Raw genomic sequence first — 26,148 nt, 5'->3', positions numbered from 1 at the left:
CCAGTTCATCTCAGGAGGTGTTGGCTGGAGGTCAGAGGTCAACAGGGAAGTCATGGTCTTCCACATCACAACAGAAAACTCTTTCTTTATAGATCTGCCTCCGTCATGTTGACACAACTGTCTCCACACTTTTCCTGATATAAAATTGAATGGTTTGATTAGAGAAAATAACAACAATTTGAACACAAACAGGAATACGTGTTTGTCATGACCTCCTTTTATAGGTTTTTTTCCGCCAGCCGAGCAGTAACACACGTGCATCACGACACACTGGAGCAGCCCAGACATCTAATAAGCTTTATTAGATCCAATGTCTCGGTGGCTTCAGGAAAAATATCACAGAGACGAAACAGCCTCATAGCACCGAGCCGCCCAGTGTGTCAGTGCGTATTAACATTACGTCTGTGCACCAGTGTCACCAACACTCCCACCTTCTGTCTTTTCATCAGAATTGAATAGTCTGATAAATAGAGTGAGATTGTCCACGATCAGAAGATGGAACCTCGTTGTCACCGATTGAGAAGTTATAGCTCCTCCAGCAGAAGGTAATGAGAATCGAAAGATCCCAAAAAGAAAATTATCATACAAATAAACTCAGTAGAATATAAAGTAGGTCATAAAAAGAAACTGTATAAACAAAGAGAATTGTCACGCAATTGACAATAAAATTGAGAAAAGTGTTTTTCTGAGATTTTCCACCTTTTATATTAAATAATAAGCTTCACAGGCTTATTCAGAAAAAACACTTTGAGTCAAACTGAAACTATTTCTTCAGAATGAATCAGCGATTATTCTGTCAAGTTATTGTTTCGCTTTTCCTCAGTTTGTGAAGTGAGAACTTTTTATTTTTTTACCACAGACTGTTCATCAGGATTCGCAGGGGTCATCTTGGCCTTTAGGGAACCATGAGTCATTTTCTTGACATTTCTTAAATATAATAATTATCAGACTAACTGGGATTAATATAATTGGCAGTAGCAGCCCAAGATGTCAACAGCCTTATAACCAAACCTCCAAATACTAATCATCTGTCAGTAAAGTCCTGCCCTGAACCGGGTGATGTTAAATGTAATAACTTTCAGCCATACTAATGGTTTATTGCCTCCACATTAATCCTCTCTGCAGATGAATGTATTTACAGTTCACAAAGAAAGTTTTGTCCAAGCGCTTCCAGCGGAAAAAGAATTAATGTGACTTTGACTGAGCCAGTGGTTCATGCCAGTGTGTTTGTGTGCGTGTATGTGTGTGTGCATGTGTGTGTGTGCATGTGTGCGTCATATAGACTGTATATAAAGATGGACGTCGTGTTTCCACTACTTCAACTTAAAACGTCAGAAACATCTCTGAGTAAGAAAGATTTACTTTTTCATTGAAGGCTCATTTGGGTTTAGTGGTATCTCGTCTCTGAGTTCCAGGTTAATTATGAAGATAACATATTTTCTTATGCCGATAATCCTACATCTTACACAGTGGTCCTTTAGTCCATGTCCCATCCACTAACATGCAGGAGGTGGGATTTAAACCTGTACTGCAGGCTGTCAACAGGTGGTGATCAAGTTGATTTGGATACACTTTTTGCGAGCTATCGTGTCCTCCATCTTTACAAACAGTCTAATGTCTTCCTCAGTCGCTGGGGACAAACATCAGACTCAACACCAGTTAATTGGGGACATGTTGTCCAGTTGGGGACAAACGTCATGGTCAGGCTAGTGTAACAGAGGAAGTAGTCATGTTAAATGTGAGGTCCCAGGAAGTTAATGCAAAGTCTATTGCACCCTGTGACTGTGTGTGTTTGTGTGTGTTTGTGTGTGTGTGTGTGTGTGTGTGCGTGTGTTTGTGTTTGTATGTGTGTGTGTGTGTGTGTGTGTGTGTGTGTGTGTGTGTGTGTGTGTGCGTGTGTGTGTGTGTGCTTGCGTGTGTGTGAGAGTTGTGGCGTGAAGGTGAGAGCCTGAGAGTGTGTGAAACCCGGAGCTGTGGTCAAGCACCAGTGTTTCACCGTTGTAAAGTTTTACCACTTGCCACCCCCCCCCCCTCTTCTCCCAGCTCTGACATTTTAACTGCAGCAGGTTCTGAATCCTGAGTGTCCTGACCGACTAGATGACTTCCTCTCTCTCTCTCTCTGTATACACACACACGTCTCTGAGATCCTCTAACACCTTCTGACTTAAAGCAGCTTTCCTCTTGATGTTCAGAGCGGCTGAAGAGTCGTGTCCCTGTGCTCACTGTGCTGAGGTGTCACCGGCAGATGTACTGAAAACTACGGCAGAAACACGGACTGGTGATGAGCCAGATGAAGATGGATCTCCTGTGAGTGTCCTGATAAAGAAGAGCGAGTGCAGCCTCAGCTGTGTTGGCTGGGATGTCTCCTGTCAGATGCTCTGTTACGTGTGAAGCTCTGAATAAGACGTGAACCAGTCACTTCAGACTCTGTGTTGAAAAGGGGAGAAATCACCTCTTGGCAGCAGCATTAAAATCTGCTTCTGAACTCCTCCAGTCCTCATCTCTCCAAACTGAGCGACGCACAATGTTTCATACATTTTTTTGCTTCGCCCGACAAACACCAGCTTTTTCTTTTCAATCCGCCGACACAGCGAATTACTGCTTCACATTCCTCTTGACTCGGAAGATGGACTGACACACTAATCATACTAATCCCAGACAGAGCCTGACAGCGTCTGTTCTGGGGTTATCAACTTTAATAATATAGAGCTGGAGAATAACAGGAGTCATCTCAGGCAAGTTTTCATATAGACCAGGCTGCTGAGGCTGTTCTCTTATTAAAATGGATGACATTTATATGACGCTTTTCTATCAATCATCCAATCAAACTTAAATTGTAAGGCACCTTTCATACAGTGCAGTTCCAAATGCCCCTCAATGGACTGATGAGCCAAAAAGAAATGCTGACTTTGAAAAAATAATAAAACGGAAATTCAATAAGAAAATTATAATAAAATCTGCAAATGATCAAAAAGCCACACAAACATAAAGTTCATCATTGAAAAAGTAAAAACCTTCCAGCTGCTCTAAGGTCCTCGGGCTCATTGTTCCAGCAGTAGTGTTTATACTTTACCTCGATGTGTTGCTCTTCCTTGGCCTAAAACTTCAACCTCCACCAAGGTCGAACAACATTGGTTGTGAAGTTTTTTTCACAAACATTAGCGAAACACAACTTGCTTTGTGGAGATAATGAGAAAGTAGCAGTTCCTTGGAAGTTCAGATGTCTATGAATCAACGCTTGAATACTAGAGAAAACTTTTAAATGATGATTTTCCAGTGAGAATTGATGGACATTGGAGATAATAAAGTCCTCGGAGAGTGTCACACTGCAAAATTAAATTGTGTATCATGCGTGTGTGTTCGGATTTGAACTACGAATGAGTTATGAATAGTGTCGGCACACACAGTCGGAGCACGTAGAGGGATAAGGAGATCTGGCTTTGTGTAAATGTGTCAAATTACTGAATGTGTGATGTGTTAAAGGAAGAATAATCGCTCCATTATTCCATCTGTCACACCTTTCGGGTTTCTGATTTGTGCGCGGCATCATTCACCATCTTCATAATGTGGTGTGATGAACATGAAAATGTAAAACCATGGCAGCGTGTGCTGTAAGCCTCCTGTAAAACCAGGGGCTGTGCTGCGGCTGCCGGAGCGAGATGGGTTTTGCATATTAAGGCCGTAACACATTTCTTTGTGAGCCTCCATAAATCTCCTTTACTGTAGGAGAGGGGCTTAAGAGCAGCCTAGTGCTGTGGTTATTGGACTTTTCTTTTTTCAGGGGATTACTCCCCATTGTGAAGCTCTCACTCACTCAGCAGCACCGCTGAGATTAATTGATTATTGAGCTTTGAAATCAATGATGATAAGTAGATCTGTGTGTAATTCGGGGTCTCACGTCTGTGTTTCGATCTTTGTCTCTGGAGAAATCTCTGAAGTTGGTCCTCATCTGTTTCACTAATCCTTGTTTTCCCCTCTCCTGGTCCTGGACAGGAATCCCATTAAAATGTTGAACAGTAGATATTTTTGTGTACACCACTTACCTCTCTGTTTTTCTACTTCCTCTGGTTTTTGTTTTGTCCAGAAACCATAAAAATTACATATTTATTCATTCAGACTCCTGCTCACCTCTGCCGACCCCCCATCATTTATTATTCTGCCTTTTTCCAACAAAATAATCTTCATAAATGGTTTATAGCTGCCGTGCACACACACACACAGGGGGGTTGGTTTGTGAGGCTGGTGCCTGTCACAGCTCTTAGAGAAGGAAACTAAGAGCACAAGTCGGCAGACAGATGTTAAAGTTTAAAAAAAGCAAATAAACAAGGACCCAAAAATCCAAGAAGGGATGGAAAAATTCTGAAAACAGTTAAATACAAAAAAAGATTAAGTTAAAAACAGGAATGCGAAAGAACAGAGCAGTGGAAAACTGAGGCACAAGGCCCAGAGAAAACATGGCAGAGAGTGAATGGAAACAGGCCTGTATATATGTACATATATTTTTTGCTAAAAGAGATAAATAAATTCAAAAGACTATTGAGAGAGATTATGGACAATCTGTCCCCAGTTTCTCTCACCATCCAAAAATGAAGCCACAATATTCCGAATACAAAACGCTGCCATCTTGCTTGTTTGGAACCAGTCCCACCGATATCACACTCGACCAATCGCCAGTCAATTTCAGCTGTCAATCATGATACTTCGATATCATCACATAACAGATTAAAAACAAACTCATGAGCACTCTAACAAAACATCTGTGTAATAAGAACGAACTGAAATGACAGAAAACTTCTTGCTATCTTTTTTATTTGGTCCATGTCCCATCTGCTAACATGGGGAAGGCTCGGGTTCCTGACTTGTACTACAGCTAGTCACCAGGGGGCGATCAAGGCACTTTGGCTTCACTTTCAGAGACCAGTCGTCTGGGTCTATCTTTGGGTCTATTTTAAGGTAATATGTACATGTAGTTTAAAGCAGCAGTGATGTTAGAGTGTTGAGTTTGAGTGTCGTCTGGACGTCTGAATCTTGTTTCAGAGCTTTTTCCCACATGAACACAACGAGAGAATCAAAGACAGACCCTGAATCCTGAAGATACTCAGATTACTGACACGCAGCGCAACTGCTGATAACTACAAATACCAAAACGACTTGAGCCCGAGTGGGATTGTTCTGTTCCGCCCATTGTGCGTTTCTGAGGATTAGCGTGTTAGCTACAGGCCCCTGAAATGTATCCGAAGATGTGCCTGGTGTGTGTGCCTCACTTTGATGCACTGCTCAGCTCCAGTCGACTAATCTGGCATTGTCTTTTTGAAAGGAGAGAGACGGGGGTTATACAATCAGTCAGGAATATCTGCCCGGTTGTTTCCGACGGAGAGAAATCTGCTTTGAAGTGTTGAGACAGAGACGGAGACGGGGACAATTATCTGTGGGCGGTAACTGTGTGAGACGACTATCAGTGCAGGCAGACTGCGTTTGACTTTGACTCACTTTTGAAGCAGTCGAGTGCAATCAGTAAAACTCAGAAGAATAAATGGAAACGATATCACAAATCATACGCACATTTCTTCTGCCGTGGTAAAAAATATGTCTCTCTCCTCGGGGCTGTATAAAATTGGGAACGTAGTATTTTCTATTGTGTGTGAATTCGTCATAGGATTTGTCAGACTTTGGATCCTTTCAACAAAACTAATGGCACCAAGCACCTGTCTGTTCTGGGGGGGCAGGGAGTTAATTCTGATTCATTGTCAAAGCTGTAAGCAGCTAATGAATTTCACACTGAAAGGCTCTGAGTTATGAACGATAACGAGGGTTTAATATCATCCAAGAGGAATCTCAGAAACAATCCTGCCTGTGCTCGGGGACACAGAGGAGGAAACGTTAGATGTAAAACAAACAGCTCAGACAGATTCACCTCACACTGAAGGAAACAGAGAAAACTGATTAAGATGTGTTCTCTTCTCCTGGAGTCTTTGCCTCAGACTCACTGGGGTGCTGTGAAATTAATGACAGAAAACTGCTGGTGGTGGTGGTGGTGGAGCTGGTGGTGGAGCTGGTGGTGGTGGTGGTGGGCATTAAAGCATCACCATACCTCCTTCTGCTCTGAGAGAATTATTAAAGTGCTGGTTGCCAGTCGGAGATGAGATCAGTGGAAGCCCCTCGCCGTGAGCACAGATTTAGACACAGCTCCTGCCTGGTCCTGGTCCTGGTCCTGGTCCTGATCCTGGTCCTGGTCCTGGTCCTCGTCCTCGTCCTCGTCCTCGTCCTCGTCATTGCCTGGTCCCGGTCCTGGTCCTGGTCCTGGTCCTGGTCCTGGTCCTGGTCCTGGTCCTCGTCTTCGTCCTCTTCCTCGTCCTCGTCCTCGTCCTCGTCCTGGTCCTGGTCCTGGTCCTCGTCCTCGTACTCGTACTCGTCCTGGTCCTGGTCCTGGTCCTGGTCCTGGTCCTGGTCCTCCTCCTCGTCCTCCTCCTCGTCCTCGTGTTACGTTGGTTTTATAATTCACAAAGAGCTTCTGACGTTATTTTTAACCGCAGCATATTTAATTTAGCAGAATTAGAGCCGTGCTTAAAAGTTCTATGAATCATTAAATAACTTATGGAACTTTAATTATGACATGAGAAGAGTCTTTACCTCTGTGACAGTTATAGTTTTGTAGTTGATGAAGGAGCAAGTTCAGAACTATGAAAAATATTTTTTTTTAATTATTTGTGCGTAGTTTTAAAAGAAGTTGAAATTAACTAAATCGAAGCAACAATATTTGTGAGATTTCAGTTCTATTATCATCAGAATAAATCATCTCCAACACCCACAACTCATAATTAGACACATTAGACAGTGATACATTATTTTAAAGGGTTAAATATAATTAAGCAGTTGTGAACAATAAGAACATTCCAGAGAAAAGTGGATATATAAATAACTACAAATATGTGAATCTTGAAAAAAAAAAAAAATGAGCATATTCATTAATGGTGTATTTTCCCATCCTAAAGCACATTATCTGAATCACCCTCTTATTACAGTCATACTAAATAAATACTTCTTCAATCCAGAGGAAGAAGGACACAGTTAAAAGCTCATGACTCAATATTGCAAAGTGTAAAGTTGCTTCTCAAGTCGTGAGCTTAACTAAACGTTTGCCTTTATGCAGGTCTTGCCATTTTAAACCAGCGTGATACTAAAGACTGGTTTTCTAGTGTGGTTGCTCAGTGGTTTGTGTCCTGCCAGCAGTGTTTTTCCGACAGCACCAGTTAACATGCAGATCTGAGGGGTGTTTAATACTGTAAGTCAACTACAGAAGTCAGTGGAGCTCAGTGTCATCGCGCCCACAGCCGTGGACCTATCAAAGAGGCCGGTGTGGGAGGATGATGCTGAACAAATGGGAGACGTGGGCGTTGGTTGAGAAGCCTGAGGACAGACGAGCACTTTACACTCTGTGCAACCAGGACCTCAAACATCTCAACTGAGCGTTTTACATTTCAGGAAGAGAGACGGCCGGGGGGGGGGGGGGGGGGGGCGGCAGTGGTGTGACTGGTGCTCGTGTTTGTGTTTGATATGCTGCGATTTCTACTTTTCATTTTTAAAATACAAATAAATACTGTCTCTGTCGTCAGTGTTGGCCTGTGACGTGTGCGGTAATTTACTACAGGATAGAGACAAAGTTGAATATACTCCAACACACTATGTTGCACTCCATCAATGGGGATCAGGCTCAGTTTCAAACACTGCTTTCTAATATAATAACAACATTAATGACCCATGAAGCATCTGCACAAGGTGACAGGTTCATCATTTCATCAAACACATCAGACGTTACCAGACTGAACAGAATCTAGATTGTGGCCAGACTAATATTTGATATCCAGATTGGATAATATCTGAATAGAAATGGGATCTCACTTTAGAAAAAGCCTGAATAACATCAACAATCCTGCTGAATAAATTTATCATCAGCAGCCGCGGCTCACTTTGAGGCTCTGACATTTTTTCGGGACACTTGAGGGAATAGAATTCTCCTATTTTCATTGTATCACGGTTGTGTCAGCACCGAGTTTTGTGTTTGCTCCCTCCTGGTCTCCGTCATCTCTAAAGTGGAGCACGGATTGAGTGAGGCGGCAGAGAGCTCGCTGTTCCCTGGATTATTCAGCCGATACTTCACTTTACAAAACCCACAGTGCGATGTATGAGTGCGGTGTCACGGCTGTCGGCTGTTTGCTGGAGCGTCTGCCTCCACACGGGGAGTTAGAACCTCTCTGTCCATCCCTTCACCAGCCGTCTGTCCTCCGTCCTCTCGTATATACTGGCATCTGCTTTCTGAGGCCAGCGAGACCGTTAACTGGGAGGAGTGGGGAGGGCAGAGAGCAGAGGGTCGGAACAGAGAGAGCGACAGAGAGAGGAATGAACAGAGCAGGAGGTGAAGGAGAAGAAGAAGAAGAAGAGTTGACATTGTGGAGGGAAAGGGATAAAAGTGTTTGAGATCGAGTGTGAACGGGAGAATAGAGAAGAAGGAAAAAAAACATTTGACAATGAGAAAATTTGAATGAATATTGAACCAGAAACAAAGACTCCCGAGAGGAATAGAAATCCAATATCACGAGGCCCCGAAGGACGGAGGCAAGAATGACTAATCCCTGAGAAAAGAATACATTATTCATCACAAGAAGAAGAAGAGCGATTGAACGAACCTCCTTTTAAGATCCTTTAAAATAAAGGCGATAACTGAGGCTGAGTAAAGCGCTGCAGAAGCAGGTTAAGGATTTTTTCTGAATGAAGATATTGATTGTAATGTCTCAAACCCTCAAGGAAACCAAATGGTTCACACACTTAACACAAAGTCGAAGACAAAGAGAAAGAATTAAAATAAGCACGTGCATTTCCTCTGGATGGAAAGGATCCTGTGGTGCCGACTTCCCAGTGACTTTTCCGATGTTTGAAAATGTTTTGTCGGGATGGATGGAAGGGTAAGATCTCCATTCCTTTATTTCAAGCACAGAAATCCCTGTCGTTTCTTTTATATTAAGCTTTTAAATAAATCATCAATATGTTAGAAGTGCTAAAAGTGTTCAAAGTGCTAAATCCATGGAGAAAAGCCCACATATTCAGAAAGTCGCCTAAAACGAGGCGTCAGGACTTTAGTGAGCTAGTGACATCACAACTCGCTCACTCACGGTTCAGGGATGAAAATCCAGCTCCTGGAGTCAGAGCTCGGGAAGAAAAGTATAAGCTGCTCGACGGATTTGTCTCCGGAGCCGCTGCTCAGGTCAACATCGGCCACTTGTCCCAACAATCCCATTAAAAACTGCTCCCTGGCTGGTGGTGATGGAAAGGTAAACGGGTCCTTCTACTGCTAATCCCCCCCCCCCACCCCCCCAGATGTGTCTGCATTCATAAGCAGAAAGCTCGTTAACAGAGATCAGCCAAAGAACCTAAAAAATCTTTAAAAATTCTCTGCTTGTGTTTAAAAACTTGAGACCCGCGGATCCGTTGGTTGACGTTTACTTCTCTTCAATGAACTGAGTTTTCGCTGCTGTGACCTGATTCTCTGGATGCCCTGGACCTCTGTGTGACGTTAGAGTAAAAAGCTTTTGTTGCCATTTTATAAAAGAAAGCAGCAGAATGTCACCGGGGGCTACTTCGGAAAAACAGGTTTAAAATCCAACTCAGGACACAAACCGATAAAAGATGTTTTATTTTGTGGAGTCATAACAGAAGTGAAGTCTGAGGCAGTTTTACTCCATTGAGAGGAAACGGCTCTGAGAGGAGGCACTGCACTGAATTTAACCTTCGGAGGAATTTAAGTGAAAGTGTGACAGAGCTTAAACGTAGAAGTTGTGTGTGTTCACCCGGTAGATTCTGCATCCTGCTGCAGATCCTGTTTGTCTGGTCTGGAAACGAAGCTTCAGAATTCACGAGGTGCTGTTAGAGGGAACGTGAAGATCACTGGAGCTTTTCTGCTTCACAGATATCTGTCTCAGTTTCCAGTAAAGTATGTAAAACCATCGTCTGGAGAAGATGCAAATTTAAGAAATTGTCAATGCCGCTGTTTACTTCACCACTGGCTGATATAAGCAGATTCAAATCTCCATCTGAGGTCCTGGTTAAGGTTTGGATCACTGCCCATAAGAAATGGAAGACAATGCAATGTCCTCATAACGTTAGTTGCACAAATGTGTGTGTGTTTAAAATGTGTTTTCCATTCTACACGTCGAACTAATGAAGTAGGTTAAAACTGAAGAGCAAGACAGGAGCTGAACGTCAGAGTCATCAGAGCGAAAAGCAAAAACAACAGCAGCAGCTCAAAGGAATTAACATCGAGCTTCTCTCAGATGTGACATCGCTCAAACGAACTGTGCATCTTTACTGCCTGGTTTATTATTGTTTTACATACTGGTGCAAAAGTAAACACAACCAGACTTGAGGAACGACAAATGTCTTCGGGGGCGTGGGTTGCAGAGGTCCCCCCCCCACCCCCCCACCCCCCCATGCTTCATGTTGGCTCTCGGCAGAATCAGGAAATGCTTCAGCGAGCTCACACAGCAGCGTTGCTCATTTGAATCATTAAAATGAATTGCTGTGTTCCGTGTGAAAAGGAGAAATGTATTTAGTTTTTTTTAAAGCTGCTTTCTCCTCGACGCTCCGCTCAGGAGTTTGTCACTGGTTTTGTCCCAGGGCTCCCATAAGCTGGTTCTGCCTCTGCCCACAAATGGTAAAGACTTGTCTGGTGACCTGATCTTATATAATTAAAAGTTAAATGTGCTCATATCTGGAGGATGAAAGAAGCAGGGAGGCAAGTTCATGTTGCTCAGATCAATTTGAAAGCAAAAAATCTAATGAAGCAACTCTGAAGACAGTGGTTCCAGGGTTTGTGTGTTACATCAGACAATGTGCAACTAGAGCTCTGCTCCACTGGCAGTTTCTTTGAGGCAGAACAGAAGAGGAACAGATGAAGAAGGAGGAGAGAGAGATGGTTGATATCATGTCCACTGTCTTCTTAAAAAGGGAGGAGACGCTCGAGCTGGATTGAAGCTGAAGTAAGTGGATGTAGGACAGAAGCTGAAAGAATGTACAAGGAGGTACAGCTCGGATTTGTCACAATTGAACAACAGCATTAATAAGAGTAATGGAAGGAACATTGAACCATTAAAACCATTAAAAACTCCTGTAAGTAGGGATGTGAAAGCAAAAATTCCCAAAAGGACGATAAATACAAAACTATTTCGGTTCCTGAGCTTTATACTGAAATGGCTCAGGCAGCTTAAACATCCACACATGTGTCCAGTTAACATTAAACTTAACTCTGGTGGCAACAGTCCACATGTCAACGTCATGCTTAGAGCTAAAGGATAAATTATACTTTATAATGCAAGTAAAGCAAAAGTAGAATCTAAACGTGTGAAAATGACTTTCTTTGTAATAAGCCAGTGATTCAGCAGCTTTTTAAGGGAACAAAGCAGAGGCTGAACACAACTCACTTAGTATTAATCAGGAGAGAGAAGTGAGGCTTAAGAGTTAATTGGAAATTAATTGATTTGCTGTAGTAAAAAAAGAATAGATATGTGATGAAGTTCAGTCGTTAACATATCCTTCAAACTGTGATCGTTTGAAACCTAAATAAATAAAGACTTCTGCCAGTTTTTTTATTGAGTGTTAAATAATTTTCAATAAAGGAATAATTGATTTTTAATCTGGAGTAATCGGAAACTAAAGCAGAATGAAATGATCCTTTTTGGCCACTTGAGAGAAACATAAACATTGTCAGCTAATAAAGTTGACGTGGTGAATATTCTACAAACTTCCAGAGATCTAGAGCCACATTAGCTTTCATTAGTTATGTGTTTGTCCTCCAGATAAAATCTATGTTCAATATTCTCTCTGATTTCATCTCTGTTTCTCCCCCCCCGATCCCCACCCTGCTGCTCAGCAGCTGCTGTCTGGCGTTGTGTGTCTGTTGTGTGTTTATTAGAGTTTCCTCAGTGAAAACATCTGTGTGCCGCGACTTAGACTGACACTGATCAGAGCAGCGAGAGTGAAGCAAGACCACACGGAAGGTGGAGATAATCATCACCAGTCATCAGTCTACAGAATCCTGATGGGTCAGTAGGTGGCGATAGAGGACTGAGCCAGGCTAGCTGTTTTCCCTTGTCATCATTCTTTATGCTAAGCTAACCTAGCTGGCTGTAGTCTACACATATGTGAGTGATATCCCTCAATGACAATGTGGTTGCCTGCAGTGTAGAGTACCATAGACCAGGCCTCCTCCATGTTAGTAGACTGGACCAAACTTAAAAGTCAAACAACACATCAACTTTATGTTTTTCAGGTCGTACGAAGTTATTCGATGATATAAGAAACTGATTGAGACGTCATGATTGACAGCTGAGACTGACCTGCGATTGGGTTGAGCTTGTGTTTCGACTCAATCTTGATGTCACCAGCACAAAATGGCAGCCGTTAGATATTTTGGCTTTGATTCTGTTAAGTGGGAGGAGACGAGTCATCCATCTTTACACACAGTCATTGGTATCAACCTTTTTATTCTGGGGCCTCTGCAAAAAAGCAGATGAGGGACAAAATGTAAAAGGTTTAGTTTTTAACTGTTTCTGATCAAACACTAACATGCTGGTGTCTTACTGATTTTATGGAAAAAACGTGCATATCTTTCTATGACGTCATCGTTTACTTTTGTCTTACATACAACGACACATCCGAGTCGACTTACTATCCACTAGTTGTTATTAATAGGCGTCGTTTCATATTTGTGCAGCTGCAGAGGCATCGTAAAGTGAAGATCAACTGATACACTCGTCAGGGTTGAGTTTCTTACACACTAACACACACATGTGAGCGGCTGACCTGCTGTGAATGTCAAGAGCGAATTATTGAACAGTTTCGTCTGCAGCAGAGACTCTGGCTGATCCAGGGCCAGTTCTCCACGGCTCTTTAGCCTCTGGCGCTCGGCAGGTAAAGCACAACAAGCTCCAGCTCAGTCAGACTCGGGGGATTATTTACTTAGACCCCTCTCAGAGCGTCTGACTTCATTTCTCAAACACCCTTCACTTCCCAGCACCGCAGCAGCCGAGCATGTCAGTCCCAATCACTCCCGCCTCACTTGTCTCCGGCTCGTGTAGCAAGGAGCAATAACAGGGATTGATCCGAGCTTTTTACAGTCTGTTTCTCTGTTTCTCGCCTTCTGGTCTTTTTTCTTTTTTTCTTATCCAGCTCGGTTTTTGAGCCCAAACACAATTTATTTTGTTTTATTTTTCAAGCAGGCTGTGGCAGCGGGGACTATAACAGGCTCGGTGGAAAGAAGCCAGGCTGCGCCGTGCGAGACCTCATGACACCTTTGTTTGCCGTCTCTGAGTAAAAAGCTGTTTTTTCTGCTTTAATAAAACAAGCAAATTGCATTCCCTTTGTCCTCGGGCCCTGGTTGTTATTCACCGCCTGCCGGAGCAGCTTCTCCCCGCTGCCTTATCTCTCTTTTAAATTGGCCACACAATAACAACGTCCCTTTTCTACAAACGTGTTCCCATTGTAATTTTCCTGTAGGTAAACACGTCTTCTGTTCCCCGTCCTCGACGCCTGTCGTCGTTCTCTCCACGTCCACTTCCTGCGTTGAGATGTTGGTTATCAGGTCAGCAGGTCCCGCCCACTTTTATTTACTCCAGCAAGCTTTTCTGCTCCAGGACATTCAGCTCTCCACTGGGGATGTTTGTGTAGATATGTGTGTGTGTATCTGTGTTTGTGTGTGTGTGTGCGTGTGTGTGTAAGAGCCTGGGTGTCTGCTGTTAGCGTGGCAAATGGCTAATGAATAATGCAAGGTAATAGTGATGTGTTGACAGCTCTGACAGCTGAGAGCTGCCGAGCTGTGTATCAGCGATAATGTGCCATTTCCCGCCTGTGCCCCTCCGCTCCCTTATTACGACAAATTGTAGTTTCGGAAATTTTGCCTCCCCGTGGCCCCAGTGTGTGTGTGTGTGTGTGTGTGTGTGTGTGTGTGTGTGTGTGTGTGTGTGTGTGTTTACTGGTCCATCCAAACTCAAAAGCCAAAGAACCCTTGAAGCCTTAATCAAACATTTAAAAGTAGTGAAGTTTTTAGTTTGCTGATTGGATTCTAAATTAATTTCTGGTTGTCCCAGTGTGGTCATGTTAATGTCCTACTGGAGATACACAACCAATGTAGGAACAGACCAAATCATAAAGAATATTTCGCTCTTAATACTTATATTTAATTGTAAGAACAACATCTACACGTATTTAACATCGATTTGAATTCTTGTCCAACTGTGACTCTACTTTTTAGGTCCTGAGGTAAAACGTGTCTTTAGCTGTTAAATGCTTTAATGTCCTGTAGTATCAAACTGTTTGTCAGCCATATGGTGCAAGTGTGCAGGAGGTTTTTATGATTTTTTAGGAGGAACACAAAGATGTTGAAGAAAGTGGAAAGAAATCCTGGATCCTGCACCAAAATCTTCTGGTTTCTTTCCTTTCCAAAATCCTGCCCCTAGATTCCATTGTAATCCATCTAGTAGTTTTTTTTGTAATCCTGAAAACCAACGAACAAACACAGAGGAACACAACCTCCTTTTGCGGTGGTGAAAATACAAAAAAAGCACCACCTCTCAGACTCCATCAGCTTTGAAAAAAAGGACAGGAGGACACCACTTGACCGGTGTCTTAGAATGCAGAGCAGATACAGTGATTACTGCTGAGCACCGGAGACAGACGTACTTCACAAGGAAGAGCAGCAGCAGCATCAAGGTGCTCGTGTGGTTCGAGAGACGGTCCGTCCTCACAAAGTTCCCTGGTTCGATAACCAGCTTCGTCCCAGTGTCCTTGAACAAGAGGTTCCTTCTGCAGCTGCTCGTTGTTGAACAGCAGCAGAGACACGAGCGTGGAACCGTCAGTGTGTAAATGATTCTTCTCCTATGTTTGAATTTGACCCGTTTGCTTTCACGACGCATGTGTTTGCATAAAATTTGCAGCAACTCTGGAATAAATTCAAAGAGGTCAGAGCAACATCGTGTGTGTGTGTGTGTGTGTGTGCGTGTTTGTGTGTGTGTGTGTGAACCCGGTGAATGCAATGTTTAGACTTTTTTGTGGCATTTAAGTTGTTGGCCTACTGAGTGATGTCAGTACTGGTGAGATTGAAAACTGTAACGAGAGGAATTTGAAATGAAAGCAGATCTGAGTCTGTTTTGATGGCCTCATGTTGCTGTAACTTTTATTGCATTTTAAAGATTTTATTTCTGTTTTTATCCGTCTTGGGTTTCACCGTCCGTGGATCATGTTTTAATCATCGCATCTTAAGGAAAAATGGGTTTTTGAAGACACATAAATAAATCAAACCACATTAAATATATTGAGAACTAATTTCTCTTCTTCACTTTTCGGTTTTGAATCTTCTGCACGTGTTGTTGTCATAAATTACAGCTGCTATCGGGTCATTTTAATTATAGGCTTGCAATATTTTAGACACAGAAGTTAAAGCAAATTCATTAATCCATTCATACACCCCCCCCGCCATCTTTTTATCTTTGCTTTCATTAGATTCATGCTCATAATCGCTGATAATCATAATTCTTAATTGTATGTAAATTGAAAAACTGGTATTAATGGTCATTTGACAAGAGGCTAGAAATGAGGTGTCTTCTCCATCATCTCTGCTACACAACACACACAATGAGGAATGTCGAGGAGACACAACACACACACAATGAGGAATGTAGAGGAGACGCTCCTCAGTGATTAGGAGAGTTGAACCATGAGCATCTGGACTGAGCAACGGTCTGAAATTAACCTTCAGTTGTTCAAACCTGCATCAATCTTTCTGCTTTCAGCCGATGAGACAGAAGTTTATGGTTAATTATTTGTGATTCATACATCCGCCCATTAACCATGAAGCTTGTCCTCTAAAGACAAGCTGACACAGCGTGAGAGCTGGAGGACAACATGGACGGATCGCCAGTGGTACAGAAAGAACAAACATTCACTTTCACACCCACTGCAATGTAGAATCTCCAGTTTGTTTACCCAGAGAAATCCCACATGGGCATGAGGAGAACATGGGTTCAAACCCAGAAGGTCTATTCTCACCTTATTTGTTATCAAAATGAAATAAAATGGATTTACCTCACAACTGTGGGAAACAGATATTTGTGCTCAAGTTAATGTGAGTTCACTGTATAGCTCTGAAGTCTTCTCTATGGCTATGACGACAACCTTCATTGGTCAGAAGATAAATCTGGGTGAAATCAAAAAGTCTAAAATGTTTATTTAGATGATCTGAAGCAAGTGTTTATGTTGACCGCTGTCCAAGGTGCTGATCCTGGGGCCGGCAGCAAGTCAGGAGCTGTCCATGGTACTTCCCACAGTGACAGACAGGATTTACACCTCATTGCAGTTTCTTTGGTTTGCTGTTTCTGGGAAATACTGTGGATTTTTTTTGGGGGGGGGGGGGTCATCTTTTATATGGAGGAGCATTGAGGCCTAGCAATTCATTTATTTTTCTAAAATTACAATTCACTACTTTTGATGTTTCTAATGGTTTCCTGTCCAAATAGGTTTCAGTTAATTCAGAAATTAAACAAACAATTTACATAGGTTGATAACTGATCTTCCCTTTTTATTAATTTTGACCAATTAACTGATGGTTAATATGTTAAGTTTAAAATATAATCCATTTGGGTTTTGACTCTTTAAATATTATAAAACACAGATAAATAGAAAGTGTGATATTTTGTTTATATGTAGCTTAGATTCATTTTAGAGCTTTAGCTAAACTGATCTAATTATTTGTCACTTTCAAGTTAATGTGTTGTTTTATGGTGTTTTTATTTCATATGATCATAAATCTATAGCATCTAAAGGTTTGTGTTGGTTGAATGAAACAGTCGGTGTGAACAATCCTCCACCGTGGGAAACGGTCACAGCCCCCCCCCCCTCTATAGACAAAACCATCAGTTAACCAGATAAACTGCAGGTCGATAATGAAACCAATCACTCGCTGCATCCCTAATTCATATGTAATGGTTTTGTAAATGTTTTTAATCTTCCAGTTAAATACCAGTCGATATAATAGTTTTACGTGGCTCCTGTGTGTTCCTTCATAATCTCTACATGTCGATACTGCACCACACTGTCACTTCTCTCCCTGCATCATTATCAGAGTCATGCTGTGCACACTCTGTTATTAATACCAGGTCTGAGGCTCCGGCTCCTGATAGTTTTCTTTTTATTACTTAGAGGCAGGGCCCTTGGGGAGTGAGGGGCCCTCTGCTCTGCGGGGGCTTGGGGGGGGGGGCTTTATGACCCACTTCAGAAGCTACAAGTCCAGTTTTCTTGATGCGTCTCCCAGCGGCGTGTTGTGTAGACGATCAAAGCTTGTGTTTGTTTCACTTTGATAGGTCATAAAACTGAAACACCACGAGTCTGAGGCTGATGAAAGGATTAAACATGTTCTCATTGATTGGCCTACTGGGTTCCTGCACCGTTCACTGGGGATAACATGCTGCTGTTGGCTTGTTGTGGTGAGCTGTTCACCAGCCCAGTGAAATGTTTCTCTCTCATATCGAGGAGGGAAGTTTCCTCCATGCACACGGCCTCTTGAATTATTAATGTTCACAATCGTAAGTGGGTTCTGTAAATTAGACAAACTGGAAGACGCCTGGTTTGTGTTTCTGATGATCGTCTCAATGTTCTTGAGGAAAATCTCTGTCTGTCTGCGGCTCATCTGTCCTGAGAGACGATCATTTCATCAGGGTCTAACTTGGTACGTGTGTTGGTAAAGGCTCAAGGGTGTGCCGGGTGGAATCTGGTTTTAAAAACTGTCGATATCGATGGTGACCGGTGCTTTGTAGCTGTAGCGCCTGGGACTCATGACAACAACTGATTCTCCGATCAAGCTTAACTATGAAAGAACAGGTGAGCAGCTGTTTGTTCAACTGCTGTGGAGCAGCTTGAGCAATCAGAGAAAGCTACGTCCTGAAGGCAGCCCTGAAGTTTTGAAACTAAACCTGCAGCTCTTAAACTCTGGAGTCATGTGGACGTTTCCAACTGAACAGCGATTTCTAGAAGAGTTCAAACAGAAAGACAAACGTTTACCTATCTCACAGTCATCGTTCTGTCATCCTTTAAACCCACTGAGGTTATTTTGAGGCTGTTGCCCGATCATCACGTTGTATAATAGTTATAACAATACACTGTGTGATGTCACATTAAAACTTCTGCATTTGTGTGTGTTTTCAGGATCCAGTCCGGCTCCTACCTCAGCACCGGCTGGTTCACCCTCATCCTCGCCATGGACATGTGCAAAGAGATCCATATCTACGGCATGATAAATGACACCTACTGCAAGTAAGACACCAACCATCACCCCCCCACCACCCCCCACATCTCCGCTCACACCCCCCCACCGCCCTGATTCCTGCTCCCTCCCATGTCGGGATTAAAAATGCAGATATGCCCACACAATCTTGGAGGCTAGATTCACATTCATTGCAGCCGTGGCCAATCACAGCCTCCCATAACCGCGGACGACCCTGTTGGAATATATTTCCACTGCCTCCATTTGGATTTAATGGCTGAATTTCCAATGCTGAAATCCATACTGGGTTCTCTGTGCCGTGAATACCATTAGGTGCTCCCGCCTCGATCACCCAGCAGGCTGCAGAGTCTCCGCTGCCGCCGCTGAACCCAATTCCCCGTCTGAGCAAAGTTTTATTTGTACGTCGGCCTGTCACCTTCCTTCTGACTCCTGGCTGAGTGATTACAGTCTGGCTGAGAGGCTGCGGGGGGGATGACAAACAAGATGCTGTTGCTGTGCTCACGGCTGCTCAGTCAGTCGTCTCGGCCTTGATGGGCTCCTCCCTCTTTCCCCCCCTCCCTGCGTCTGCCCTCCGCTCTCTCAGCTCCTCAATCCCCTGAATCCAACGCTTCTACCTAAAGCCTGGTGAAGATCCAGCCTTTTAACCCCCCCCCCCCCCCCCCCCCCCCGTGCTCCCCATGCAGGAGCTGGAATAAAAAACTGCCCACGACACATGGCCCCCCGAGAGAGAGAGAGAGAGAGAGAGAGTGATAATTCAAGCAGCGCAGAGGATTTTATAATTCAGTGAGGCAGTTAAGGCCTCCTCGCTCTCTCTCTCTCCCCCTGTCACTCACTTCCTTTCCGTGTGCGACCGGAGGATATCGAGTTCCCCTGAGTTTCCAAATGGACAATTTAGTGTCACACAAAGTAGTGTTGGCAGTCGATTGCTCCGGCACAACGAGAAGAAGTGATGTTTTGTGTGATGATGTTCGAAGCTTTAGTCCGAATTGACCTCAGCGATTGAGCGGTAATGGGACTTCAACAGGTGCAGACGAGGGAAATTGAATTTATTTGTTAGTGTTGGTGCACAGAGCCGTGTGACACCGGGGGACGAGCGGCAGCGGCAGAGCTGTGCGGCGTCGTTCACTGGCACTGAGCCACCGTCTCTCTGTGGACTCACCGGCTGCTGCTCTGCCTCTCTCTCTCTGTGGACTCACCGGCTGCTGCTCTGCCTCTCTCTCTGTGGACTCACTGGCTGCTGCTCTGCCTCTCTCTCTCTGTGGACTCACCGGCTGCTGCTCTGCCTCTTTCTCTCTGTGGACTCACTGGCTGCTGCTCTGCCTCTCTCTCTCTGTGGACTCACCGGCTGCTGCTCTGCCTCTCTCTCTCTGTGGACTCACCGGCTGCTGCTCTGCCTCTCTCTCTCTGTGGACTCACCGGCTGCTGCTCTGCCTCTCTCTCTCTGTGGACTCACCGGCTGCTGCTCTGCCTCTTTCTCTCTGTGGACTAACCGGCTGCTGCTCTGCCTCTCTCTCTCTGTGGACTCACTGGCTGCTGCTCTGCCTCTCTCTCTCTGTGGACTCACCGGCTGCTGCTCTGCCTCTCTCTCTCTCTCTCTCTGTGGACTCACTGGCTGCTGCTCTGCCTCTCTCTCTCTGTGGACTCACTGGCTGCTGCTCTGCCTCTCTCTCTGTGGACTCACCAGCTGCTGCTCTGCCTCTCTCTCTCTGTGGACTAACCGGCTGCTGCTCTGCCTCTCTCTCTTTGGACTCACTGGCTGCTGCTCTGCCACCGTCTCTCTGTGGACTCACCGGCTGCTGCTCTGCCTCTTTCTCTCTGTGGACTCACCGGCTGCTGCTCTGCCTCTCTCTCTCTCTCTCTCTGTGGACTCACTGGCTGCTGCTCTGCCTCTCTCTCTCTTTGGACTCACCGGCTGCTGCTCTGCCTCTCTCTCTCTCTGTGGACTCACCGGCTGCTGCTCTGCCTCTCTCTCTCTCTCTCTCTCTCTGTGGACTCACTGGCTGCTGCTCTGCCTCTTTCTCTCTGTGGACTCACCGGCTGCTGCTCTGCCTCTCTCTCTCTGTGGACTCACCGGCTGCTGCTCTGCCTCTCTCTCTCTCTCTCTCTCTCTCTGTGGACTTACCGGCTGCTGCTCTGCCTCTCTCTCTCTTTCTCCATGTGTTCATTCTGCCAGTGAAATTGTTTCTAGACTCGTTCTCTCATAAAGCCGTCACTCGCTATTAGAAAGCAAACACAAAATACAGAACGAATCTGTTCCACTGCACCTGGTTTTATCGATACCATGTTGTTATTTAATGGTTGGAGGATTCAAACTGTAAACAGAGCGACTCATGAAGTTCAGGTCCGAGTGGAGATAACTCTACGACTGATCATTACTCACTTTGGCTCCGAATAGAACTGAATCTCATCTCGATGTTTTATAAATAAGTGAAATTTGGTCAAAGGAGTGTTTATTGAACACTGGTCACCAGCAGCAGCTTCTAATTGACAAACCCTGCTGTGGTAGAGAACTTTTCACAGGTAATAACCAAGGTTTGCTTGTTCTCCCCGTGTCTCGGGAGGTTTTCTCTGGGTTCTATGATTTTCTCCCATAGTCCAAAGACATGTAGATCTGGGTTAGGTTAATTGGAAACTCTTAATTGACTAGTTATAGGTAACGGATGGATAGAATATGTTCAAATGAGTTAGAATGATGACTGGGATATGAACCTTTCTCTCCTCTGCTCTCTCCCCTGTAGGACGGAGGGTTACAGGAAGGTTCCCTATCACTACTACGAGGCCGGCAGCCGGGACGAGTGTGCAGAGTACGTGCTCCACGAGAGCGCCCCCTACGGAGGACACCGCTTCATCACTGAGAAATCGGTGTTCGCCAAGTGGGCCAAGCCTCACGCCATCAAGTTCTTCAACCCACCGTGGCAGCTGTCGTGACCCGGGCTGAACCAGCAGGGAGATCCAGCATCTTCATCATCAGCATCGTCGTCAAAGACCGACTGAGTCTCTACACCGACAGAGAGCAAGTTTCCTAATGGGCACAAATATCAAATTCAGCACTTCGTTCACTCCATATCTTTCTCAAAGCGTTTTGTTCAGGGCTGACTGGTTTACGGTGGTGCCTCCTCAACCCAGACTCTTCTTGTGTTTGACCGATTTGAGGTCCGACAGAGAAATCACATCTCCTGCTTCTTGAACATTTAGTCCTTTTCTCCTGCAGCTGAGAGCTGAGGGAGGAGCACAGCAGCTCTGCGCTGACTAATCGATCCATTCGCTGCTCTGTGAGTTCAGCAAAGGATCGCTCCAAGACTAACTCCAAAAAGAAAAGAAAACCAGCATGAAGAAGAAACAACCATCCTTCAACTCCCAGTGTCCTCGGCAGCTCAGATGTCCTCAGGCAAATGCTGCATTTACATTTTCTTTCTGCAGGACGCTGGTGGAAGAGGATCTGAGTCCCGTCGAGGTCTGACGAGCTCGGCCGCTCTGTCTCCTCTGGGTGACGCTCTCCTGTCAGGCTGTAATTAATCTATAACCAGTATAACACAGGCCTTCATCTCTGACTGAGGGAGTATGGAGAGCAGATTGTCTGTCAGTTTTCATTCTCTCCGCTTCATTTGAAGACGCTTCGACAAAACAAGGTCATTTGAAAAAGATAAATCCAGAGTTCAGTCGTACTCCGAAGGTGAAACCGAGGTGTGGATGTAAATCTGCTTTTCGCTGTGTCTCGACTCGCACAGCTTCAAGATGTCAGCTTTTTTATACAATGCTGTGAAAATTGCATTTCAAGAGACATGTTTTGGCGTTAACTTGATGTCCAGATGGTTTTTCTTATTTATTCCGCACTAGGGACGAGTCCCCGGCGCTTGCTAAGTGAGCGTACCACTGACAGAGCGACCATCACAGCATGTAGAGCCACGTGCAATTAGAAAGCCCATCCTTCCGGAGGGAGGAAAGTCATTTGTGACCCTGCTGAGGGAGAGATTAATGTGTGCGGTGGAACAATTCGAAGTTAATTGCATTGCATTATCATTTTGTGCCTGTAATATACTCTGCAGTTTGTGTGGGGGACGGGAGAAGGTGTCCACACGCCGGTGTCTCGCTCATCTCCTCGTCCAGCTTCGTGCCTCTTTGTGAACACATCGTCCCCTTTGTCTCCGGACACAGCGAGCGTGGCTCCGGCTCCGGCTGTTTAGCATTTGAATGCGTCTGTTCCAGGACAGTGAAGAATCATCTTTGAAGTGCTGAGGTGTGCAGGTTGTCTGGTGGCTGAGAGGCTCAGGCTGCGTCCGTGTCTCCCTCTCGTTCCTGTGATTAGTGTCCCGCTCGGAGGGAAGGACCGGAACTATTCAACGACTTCTTAATGAGCCGACGTGATGCACAGGGTCCCTGAGGACTGTGATGTGCTGCGGCTGAGCTTCACCGTCTCACTCTGCACTAATTAACCTCCACACACACATTTCTCTGTAAGCACTGATTTGAGTGAGTTAAAGGACAGAAGGTATGAAGCATTGTGGGTAAATTAAAACACGAAGGTTCATCTTCATCAGAAACAAATGTTTGACAAAAGTTGTTTTTACATTTAGTTACACTTCACATTTCAGAGTGATCCGACCTACGCAGTGAGATATAATGTTTAAAATCAGTTTGGACATCTGAACATAAAACTTGTCAGTGCAGAAAAGTATTGTGTCTGATATTAATTAATTACTAATATTATTTCCACTTTACCGAATCTCGATGGATTTTACAGCTACAGATGGAAAAACTGTGCAGTTTGACTTTCTGAGTTTGTTTATTTCCTAATTTTAAACATTTAGAGCAAATTTAGTTGGAACAGTTTTGTCAAGCTGCTTTTTTTCCTTCTTGTCAAGATTGAACATCTGCGTGCACTTTGCAGACGTTGTTAAATTGATATGCATGGAGCATACATATCAATATGCATCTCGATGACAACTGAGCAAACTCCTCACAGACACACAATATAAAGACTCAGATGAAGCTGCTCACTTCAAACACATTTAGTCTAGTTTTAGCTCAGACGTCTCGACGCACTGACCTGAACGTCACCGGAGTCGTGCTCACTGGAGTTTTGTGTGTCTGCTGCATATTTAGAAACGTTTTTGACATCTTTCAAAATCAAGAGCAGAAAAAAATCTGTTTTTCTCCAGCGACACAACCCTGATAGACTCTCCGACCGACTCACAACTCGACACCCGTCCGTCCTGGTGTCACCTTGTCGCTCGCTGAGAGTCGACCCGGCTGACAGGAGCATCAGCAAAATGTAAAACGTCCTGTTTTAAATTCCCCCCCGGTGTCGCTCGGCAGATCGGAGTTGGCCGTTACACGTCGCGGGGTCACGGGGTCGGATCTCCTCTGGGACGACGTGCACGCTGGAGATGTGTTCGGTCCCAGGATCAAGGTATCCGACCACATGATGGATGCAAAGCTGAAGCTTCTCACACAGTTATTTCTCTCGTGTCCAGGAAGCCTGACGATCCGAGCCGGGTCTCAGGGAAGAGTTTGAAACGATACCTGAGGAGACTGACACGTGAACTCACACAACCTGCTACACATTCTACACACTTTTCACACACATTTCCCCTCAGCCTGTGATTGTGCAGTCGTCTGGCAGCTTCCCACCGATCAGCTTTTACCTCTCACTGTACAGAGAAGCCACCGGCACACACCAGCAGAAGAAATGAACGATTGCGTGAAGAAACATTTGATCCGATTTGTTTAATGTGTTAACTGTTGAACTCACAACTGGAATAAGAGCACTGTGTTCCCTCTGTTCATGCTCTTCTTTTTGTCGTGTTAAATGATGGTTGCTGTTTTTTGTTGTTCTTTTTTGTCGATGCAGTGCTTTGTGTGCAGCTTCCACATTCTGCTGCAGGTTGTGTGTTGCCAACACATTCTGCTGCTTCAGGCACACTCACTTAATTTCTGATCAACAAACAACTCCCATTGTTCTCAGAACACACTGCGGGAATGTGTTACAGTGGATATTAAGGTGGATACGCCTTCTCGTGTACGCTGCCATGAATCATTCATGTTTCACACATTCGCTCTGTGACACCCGGTTGGGAACTGTGTGTGTGTGTGTGTGTGTGTGTGTGTAAGCTAAGCTAACCGGTGCCAGCATCATAACAAACTTACAGACGTATGAATGTTATCATCAATCCTCACATATAACTTTCTACCAAAAATTGATTAAGTGTACATTTAAAATTGTCATATTATTCCTTTAGTAGTAGAAAATATCTGCTGGAACTTAACAATCATTCTTTCAAATGGAAAATATCCTTTTTTGCCTCCGTCTCAGTTCACACTCACAGGGATAATTGATTATTCAAAGTAAACGTGTGAACAGCCATAATTATATTCCTAAAAACATCAAACTATTTCTTCAAAGGAAACATATTCTGCTCATTGTCAGTTTCATAATGTTCATGTTATTCCTTGAGAAGGTTTTCATGCTCTTATGTTCAGAAAACACATCACGTTGCTCACAAGGCTGCAGCTCCTCTTTTCAGCCTCTGTCTCAAACACGCTCCTGTCTCTTTAAAGCCCCCCCCACCCCTCCTGATGAAGCCCACTCTGCTCTGATTGGTCAGCTGGCCCCGTCTGTTTGTGATTGGTCAACCTTTAACGTTTTTAGACAAGTTTATATTCACTAAACGCCTGAAAAAGCATCAAATGTCTCGTTTAACATGTTTTGAATTGTTGTGAATCTCAGATTTTGTCTTGTTCTGTTTCCACTCACACTTTGTACTGATCATTAAATGATCTCATCTCATGCTCCGAGCTCTGAAGCTGGTTTCAGCCTCTCAACCCTCGGAAGCAAACTTTACTCTGTCCCTCCTGAATGCAGCGTCTCCGTAGCTGCTTGGGAACCGAGGTGGAACGAGCTCCATCTGTTTGAAGGTCGCTTCACTTAAAACAGAGACTGTTACTGGAACTTCTGGAACTCAAGGACAGTGGAAACGATTTCACAGTTTTTTCAAATGCCCTCGTTGCTTCAGCTCTTTTTCCTGCTGTGATCAGTCGAGCTAATTTGGAGCCGGCGAGTTTCGATTGTCTGACTCCAGATCGAAAACCTTTCAGGTCCCGTTTGACTCGTTCCCCCCGACTCTCCTACTTGTTGCCATTTTTGTTTCAAATGTCTCAAACTGTTTTCTTGCATCGAGAACTTTGTTCCGTTTTCTCCCGTGTGCATGTCTTACTATTATCATTTGTGTCGTGAATCACTTTCCTCTGTTGTGTTCTGGTCAAGTGTCCTTGTGAAACCTGTAACTTTGGGTGTGTTTGAGTTACAAAGAATGTAATATAACACCGAGGTTGTTATAAACTATCAGATAAGTAGTTTTTTTGCTAACACGTCTAACAAGCTCCTTTTTTATTGGTGGAAAAATTAAACATCCAAAAGCTGCATGGATCGTTGCAGGTTATTGAAATGTAAACGTTCTGTCGAAACAAATAGTGATTAAATGTGTTGTTCCGTATAGATGTGACTGTTTTTTACAGATGTGGATTCTGTCTCCTGTGTCTTTTACTCACTGTGGGGATTAAAGAAAACCTGAAAGCCCTTCATGTGATCAAGTCCCTTTCTAAACGAGTTAGAGAAAGCAGCGTCCTGTGAGATGTGCTCACGTTATGTAAACGGAGCTCGAGCTGAGCTGTCCTCTCCAATCTGGGGTCTCATGAGATTCTTCAAACATCGGTGGAGCAGCAGCCATGAGCCGACTTCACGCAGCTCCACGGAGTTTGGAGCTTTTTATGTAACCTCTGCATAAATAAACACCGGTTTGAAATAATAATACCTACATCCATGGCTT

At 44.2% G+C, this 26,148-nt stretch overlaps 1 protein-coding gene across 1 annotated transcript in view; it reads left to right on the top strand.

Moving 5' to 3' along the window:
- Nucleotides 1–25,815, top strand: part of st6galnac3 (ST6 (alpha-N-acetyl-neuraminyl-2,3-beta-galactosyl-1,3)-N-acetylgalactosaminide alpha-2,6-sialyltransferase 3) — a 56,880-nt gene extending 31,065 nt beyond the window's left edge. The window contains exons 4-5 of the mRNA XM_062403859.1: nt 18,244–18,351; nt 21,061–25,815. Coding sequence (XP_062259843.1) covers nt 18,244–18,351; nt 21,061–21,250 — 298 coding nt within the window. The 3' untranslated portion in view covers nt 21,251–25,815. The remainder of the gene's footprint in view (nt 1–18,243; nt 18,352–21,060) is intronic.
- The last annotated feature ends 333 nt before the right edge of the window (nt 25,816–26,148 follow it).

This window comes from Platichthys flesus, chromosome 14, assembly GCF_949316205.1.
Source record: "Platichthys flesus chromosome 14, fPlaFle2.1, whole genome shotgun sequence".
Lineage (NCBI taxonomy): Eukaryota > Metazoa > Chordata > Actinopteri > Pleuronectiformes > Pleuronectidae > Platichthys > Platichthys flesus.
The sequence above is the reverse complement of the archived record's forward strand: the minus strand, read 5'-3'. Positions and strand labels throughout refer to the sequence as shown.